Here is a 6,816-nt window from a genome sequence, read left to right on the forward strand (position 1 = left end):
GGGGGGAGACGATCTTGATTTTAGAGTGTTCTGCCCAAGGAACAGATCACCTGTGCAGGCTTGCAGAGACCACGCTGGAGTTCTTGGGACTATTTTCAGTGGTCGCAGAGTATTTTCAATGTTGTGTTCAAGCCAGTTTATTTCTCACCCCTGACTCTAGGGAGAAGATTGCCTACTTCACCAGAGCGAAGATAAGCATTCCGTCCCTGCCGGCTGATGACGTATGATCACACCCCCTACGGAAAGTACTCTGTCACCTCTTCACTAACTAGGGAGGGTACAAGACTGAACATTTGTTTTGTTTTGTTTTGTTGGGGGGGGGTGTTTTTTGTAACGTGACTGTCCACTCTTTAAAGAGCTTTCATATCACATCAGATTTTCAACATGTTCATTTGTAAAGTACCTTGAATGTAATCCTTGTATGTTTAAAAAAGAAAAAAAAAAATCAGGTAACCAAAATGGAGTGATCTGGTACACAAATGTTGTCCAGTACCTACGAATCGCCAGCAGCCTGTGTTTTGTACAAACGGAATAGAGGTGGCGCCCAGAGTATACTGTTGAACCAACTGTCAAGAAAGAACTCGGTTTAGCAGAAGGCGAGCTTGGCTTTTCATTCGATGTCTTAGGGGCAGACCAGGAGGATGGCAACAGGCCCACGTGGTATCTTTGTACCCCTGGTTTGAAGGCAAATAGGAGTCCAATGAGTCCAGCTCGAAACAGGTGTTGCGCCCACACCATCGCCCGTGTTGAAGCCCCTGTTTCCTGAAAACACTTTCATTCTTGTCCTTTTCTTGGAGTCTAAAGAAAACCAGATGCTGAGTGGGAATCTCGGAACCCAAAGGAGCAGGGCTCCGAACTACAGGGAAGACCTTGTGATTTGTCACATTAAGGGTGGGCAGGGAGAGGAGAGAGCCCGGTACCCTCAACCCACTCGAATCAGCACGTGAGCGAGCACCCACGGCCCAGAACATGCCCGGACTCCGCGGCCGTGTTCCAGCCAGGGTTTCCAGCTTGCGCTGCTGAGCTGCTGTCCCAGGTCCGAGGGTGGTGCCCATGACAAGACCATGGTGGCCGGCCCTCTGAGAACAGACAGCACCCACCTTGTGGCGGGGACACGGACAAGAACTCCCTCAGGAAAATGGGAATCTTGATTAAATCAAAGTTGCCAAAAGAAAAAAATTTTTTTAACTTTATTAAACCGATTTCTCACATTCACTAGGAATTATTTTGCAGCTCTCATTCTTAGGGGCTCCCATCTGTAATTTGTGGTGAGGAGGCCAAGAGAAGAGTGTGCCTGGGGAGATCATCAATCTGAAGTATGGGCCAAGGCGTTTGTTTCAGAAAACAATCCTAGATGAACTAAGGTAGGCAGAGGAACGGACTCCAGCCAGCCAGTGTCCTCCCCCTCCCCAGCCCAAGCATGTGCTTAAAAGAAAGCAAGCCGCCCTATAGCTCTGCCAACATAAAGGCTTTTAGAATAAAGAGTATTTATGCAATTTAAATCCTACTTATCATCCAGCCAGTTACAGTAGAAGAGGCAATTTTTGGCTAGCCGTCTTCTGTAACAAACTAAATCTTTTTTTTTTTTTTTTAAAGAAATGCAAAAATCATCTTCAAGGAATGGACCCCTTAAAAAAATATGTATTAAGTTCTATTTCTAACATAGAATCCCTGGCAGGAATTTTTAGTTTCTTGGAAGTAATTATACATATTTTGGAAAGTTCCTTTTACCAGAATCAAAATTCAAATTAAGCAATTTCTGAACCTAGAACTTCAATTATTTTTCCTCCATTGTCCCACCACTTAAATCTAAATGTCTCTGAAGCTATAACCGGATGTGACACGACTTTGAACATAAACTAGCCTTGTGAATTGGCTGCACACAGTCCTTCAAGGCCGTGAGGTTCATTCTATCAGATGACTAAGGAGAACTAGAAAGAGAATACCATTCATCCTTGTCAAGGTCAAATGTGAAAGACAGAGGTTTATTTAATGTAGAGCTAAATGAAGGTCAGCTGTTTTCAGCGTCTTAGCTTGACCGTGAAAATGTTTATAGAATTTTGTGTAGTTATACCGTTCAATTCTATTTTCTTCATTTATTTATTTACGGTCTTATTTATGTTCTGTTTAATATATAGTTCGGTTCTGGCCATTTTAAATGTTTGACATAGAAGAGGCTATATTGGAATATCTACACTTTTATAAGTCTTCATCAGATTCGCTGTTTACTTTTTGTAATACAAAAAGTTTCAGACAAGTATAAAAGAAGAATAAAATCTGTCTCAGGCTGGTAGTCAACAGTTGTGACCAGGATTTGGGTTTTCTTTTACAAAATTTGCTCATTTCTAACATGAGAAACGAACTTATTTTAATATAATCCTTTTCCACACTTTTAAAAGAATCAGCAATAGTGTTGTGTATTTTAGGCAGCTTTTAACAATTCTGTCATATTTGTACTAACCCAAATGATTCACAGTGACAAAACATTTTAATAACTTGATCACAAAACCATATGAACAATATGAATTTTAATATTATAAATACTATTTTTTAAAGGTAGAATTTATTCTGCACAGGGTAAAAAGAATGTAATATTTAGTTCTCAAGTTTGAATTATCAATATGTTATAATTTTGTATATCAGAATCTAAGTTACAGGTACAAAAAAACATATTGCTAGCCAAATGAACAAAATCTAGCTGTCTGTAGCATGCAAATCAAATCTAAAATCTTTTTTTTTTTTTTGCTATTACTTTATCTATATTGTATTAAATATCAAAAGCTCAGGACTGAACTAAATATTTAATCAGGTTAAATTCTGAATATGTTTCTGTTTCTGTTAATTGTCTCTGTAAAAGTACGCAAATACATCGCATAGATTAACTTTGGTTTCTGCACTTTTCCTGTGTTTGTGGGTGGAAAACGGTTCAGTGGGTTTGTTTGTTTTTTTAAACAAAGATGCATATTGCTTCATACTTCATTTCAGTGTCATGTACTGTTCAGTCAATTTCTCTGATTGTTGCAAACAAGAGTTTACCTGAGCCGTGTACCGAGCAAATACCAGATCCGTCATGAGGAACTTCCCAAGCCAGCAGTTTGCTGGAAATGGTTCTGGATTGGGCGGTCAGTATTGTTGATAGAAAAAGAGGGCCCATTTGTATCATGCGGAGTAAAAGAAGGAGTCCCCAAGGTGGGCCAGGAGCTTCCCCCCACCCTACCCCCCCGACCTTGACCTGTAGCGGCCCCCCCACCGCCCCCCAGTGGCTGCTCCACAGAGCCAGCGGCATCCAGGGCCCTCAGCCGTCTGCCACAGAGCACAGGGCACCGAAGCCAAAGCACACTGGGGGCCCGTATTTTACGTGAACCTCCCCAAACACCAGATTGCCACCCTCTGCTTCTGCACTGGTGAGGAAGGCATGAAGGAATGTGGCTGGCTTTTGGAAAAGGCCCCTTAGAGGCCCTGAGGTCTCCAATGACAAAGGAGATGAAATAGCCCACGTCTCCTCTCAAGCTTTCAAAGAACCAGCAATTTTTTTAGTCTAATCTAATGTCCTTTCTCAGTAAATAGGCTACAAGACTTTAGTTTCAAGATAACAGGTGACCTTACACACTCGAAAGCAATAAATGATTAGCAGTTGCCAAAACGATTCATCTCTATGAATAACAATTCAAAGATACGTAAGTGCTAATACAATGTTTTATTTACCAGCTCTGTGCAATCACCGAATCTATTTTAAAATGGAGAAAACTCATCCACATAATGAGTATGATTACTATTAAGTCTTGAGTGGTTTTGGTCTCAGAAGAGAAGATAAAAGTGTTTTTACTGTCTTAGAAGGAAATTATAATTTAAGAAGCGAATAGCCACAGGGAAATGCATTTTAGAAAATTAAAAGCCCAGTGAATGGATGGCTGTGTAGCAAGAAATCCTACCAAATCCAGAAAGGAGTGAGTTGCTCTTGAACGATGGACCCCACTGATGTTTTCTGGCTTAGATTTTCCGATGGGCTTTGTTCATCTGCCGGTGCTCACAGTGATATCTTGTTTCTGCCACTGCGTGGTGGCCCAAAGCTGGGGCAGCCTGGGAGAAGCAGGCTGCACAGTCCAGCAGGCCCCCTCCCAGGAGGAGGGAAAAGCCAGCAAACCAGCCCAGAAAGAGGGCGTCCCCAAACTCCCACCTGGGCACGATCTCTGGCACAGTCTCATCCCAGAACTCCTGGACCGTCTGGTAGGCGACCCAGGACACCGGAGCCAGGACCGCAACCCCTGCCGCCCAGAACAGAATCCCTCCCAGGATCAGCAGCCCCTTCTTGTGGCCCCGCCGCGTCTCTCCAATCCTCAGGCAGTCCAGGCCAAAGCTGGAGACCAGCAGGCCCAGGAGCCCCAGCCCGTTGGACAGGAACATGAGAATCCTGGCGATCCGGAGTTCAGCAGGCAAAGCCAGGAAGGAGTCAAAGTCCTTGCACTGTCTCCTCACCTCCTCTTGGATAACACAGGCCTGCCAGAGCCCCATGGTCCAGTTCTCCATTTCGTTTAGGTCCAGATTGAGGTTTTTCCACTGTGGCAGGTAGTTTGTAAGACAGGACAACACCCATCCCAGCAAAGAGAGTGAGATCCCAGCGAACTGTGCCACAGTCCGAAATACTAAAGCCATCCCTGAGCCCCACGGAGCCCGAGGCAGACCAGCTCCTGCCTTCCGACGGGCGTGCAGAGAAGTGTGACACCTTATGCTCTCTGCAGAGCTCGGAAATATTTCTTCATCGTGTGTAGAGGATTCTTGCCAGAGTGGCTATTGTTTGATTCTGTGTTGACTGACTTTCAGGAAAGGACAGGGAAATAAGTCCACCAACCAGCAACAATGCCAGGGTGTGGCCAAGCACCACGATCCCGTCCTAGGGGCTGACCGTGGTCAGGGCTGACCGTGGTCGCAGTTTGTCTCTGAGATCACCTTAGGCAGTGCTCGTCCCCCTTTCGTTGTTATCAGTACAGATGGCTCTCAGGTTGTTCCCAACCTCTCTAACAAGTCAAAGAATTAAGTCTAAAAGCAAAATGGCCCAGTTTGGGTTCAGCTCCAAGCCTTTCTATCTTATTAATTGCACCTGTCACTTTGCCATGTTTATCCCTCGGATTTCTGTACGTACGTTACGGTAGTACTGAATGTGATCCCTTTTTAAAAGCAGATTCAAGAAAAATATTTCTTACCCCAATACATCGACCTGATCAGAAATCTCTTTAGACTTTCAATCAGGTCTGTTTTTTTAAGACCCTTGAGCTACCTATAGGACATAACACATGCTTGCTGTGCCCTAAAGACCAGGTCTAGTTCCCTCCCTGCCTTTCTGTCAAATCTGTGCCCGTGTGCATGGACACTTTGTTTTCTTTGCTTAAGTTTGCTTTCTATATTGTAGAAAAGTAAAGGAACAGGACTTTGTAGGTGGGAACGAACACCTTTTGTCAGTTCACCACTAAAGTCAATATCCTCATGCTGATCATTTTTAACGGAAGAAAGCAAAGCTTTTTATTAGGGAAAGTAGGAACTGTCAGTATCTGGATATCTAGCACAAGACATTTCTGGAATTGCTCATCTTTTTTAGATTTGAAACTTTGGAAGGAAGAGACAAGAGAGGAGACTGGCCAGCATTTTGAGTGTGAGAGTATCATTAAGGACCGAAAACCATCAGCCTCATCAAATTCTGTCACAACGGGCGCCTGCTAATGTCCTAAACACAAACCACTTCTGTTCAAAGAGGACCAAAGTCGTCATCGTGGAAATCACACTTTGGGACAGGCTGAGCATGTGCTGTTGCTATTGCAGAATGTTTAAAGGATTTCAGATTGGGTTTTCCTTTAGGAAATAGATACTAATTCTTATGATTTCCAGCTACCAGCAAAAACAAAAACCAAAAAATTTTCTAATATAAAATTAACACATTAAAACTTAATACTGATTACAATGGACAACCACCACCGCATTTTGATTTAAATAACCAGCTCGATGAAATTATTTTTGCCCATACCTAGGTAATGCTTACCACGATAATTTTCTTTTAGTTACAAGACTTGCCTCTTTCTTACCTCTTCAGATTTTGGGGGGCAGAGGAGATCTAGAATAGAAGAGTGGTTATTTAATAACATGTGAGCTACACGGATTTAGTTGCAGAACAAAGACCCCTTTCTAGTGTAGACCCCACATCACAGTTGATGTGGAAAGATGTGTCTCTCCGGTCCCATCAAAGCCTTACACTCTCGGGTCTGCCATTCCATTTTCGAGGTATGGACTCTGAGTTAGTGTTTCTGCCACTGCATAGTGGCCCAAAGCTGAGGCAGCCTGGGAGAAGCAGGCTGCACAGTCCAGCAGGCCCCCTCCCAGGAGGAGGGAAAAGCCAGCAAACCAGCCCAGAAAGAGGGCGTCCCCAAACTCCCACCTGGGCACGATCTCTGGCACAGTCTCATCCCAGAACTCCTGGACCGTCTGGTAGGCGACCCAGGACACCGGAGCCAGGACCGCAACCCCTGCCGCCCAGAACAGAATCCCTCCCAGGATCAGCAGCCCCTTCTTGTGGCCCCGCCGCGTCTCTCCAATCCTCAGGCAGTCCAGGCCAAAGCTGGAGACCAGCAGGCCCAGGAGCCCCAGCCCGTTGGACAGGAACATGAGAATCCTGGCGATCCGGAGTTCAGCAGGCAAAGCCAGGAAGGAGTCAAAGTCCTTGCACTGTCTCCTCACCTCCTCTTGGATAACACAGGCCTGCCAGAGCCCCATGGTCCAGTTCTCCATTTCGTTTAGGTCCAGATTGAGGTTTTTCCACTGTGGCAGGTA

At 44.6% G+C, this 6,816-nt stretch overlaps 3 protein-coding genes across 3 annotated transcripts in view; 1 reads left to right on the forward strand and 2 right to left on the reverse strand.

Moving 5' to 3' along the window:
* Positions 1-2,887, forward strand: part of WWC2 (WW and C2 domain containing 2) — a 203,847-nt gene extending 200,960 nt beyond the window's left edge. Inside the window, exon 23 of the mRNA XM_059384357.1 lies at positions 161-2,887. Coding sequence (XP_059240340.1) covers positions 161-227 — 67 coding nt within the window. The 3' untranslated portion in view covers positions 228-2,887. The remainder of the gene's footprint in view (positions 1-160) is intronic.
* Positions 2,888-3,700: 813 nt separating this feature from the next.
* LOC132006412 (claudin-22-like) lies at positions 3,701-4,794 on the reverse strand. Its single transcript, XM_059384185.1, has one exon. It carries the CDS (start codon positions 4,651-4,653, stop codon positions 3,991-3,993), a length of 663 nt encoding a protein of 220 aa, XP_059240168.1. The 5' UTR covers positions 4,654-4,794; the 3' UTR covers positions 3,701-3,990.
* Positions 4,795-6,237: 1,443 nt separating this feature from the next.
* LOC132006490 (putative claudin-24) overlaps positions 6,238-6,816 on the reverse strand; it is a 673-nt gene continuing 94 nt past the window's right edge. The window contains 1 exon segment of the mRNA XM_059384311.1: positions 6,238-6,816. Coding sequence (XP_059240294.1) covers positions 6,238-6,816 — 579 coding nt within the window.

This window comes from Mustela nigripes, chromosome 18, assembly GCF_022355385.1.
Source record: "Mustela nigripes isolate SB6536 chromosome 18, MUSNIG.SB6536, whole genome shotgun sequence".
Lineage (NCBI taxonomy): Eukaryota > Metazoa > Chordata > Mammalia > Carnivora > Mustelidae > Mustela > Mustela nigripes.

Bases quoted from the DNA above. Each gene is read 5' to 3' on its own strand.
- LOC132006412 (XM_059384185.1), bottom strand. From the start codon at position 4,653: ATGGCTTTAGTATTTCGGACTGTGGCACAGTTCGCTGGGATCTCACTC.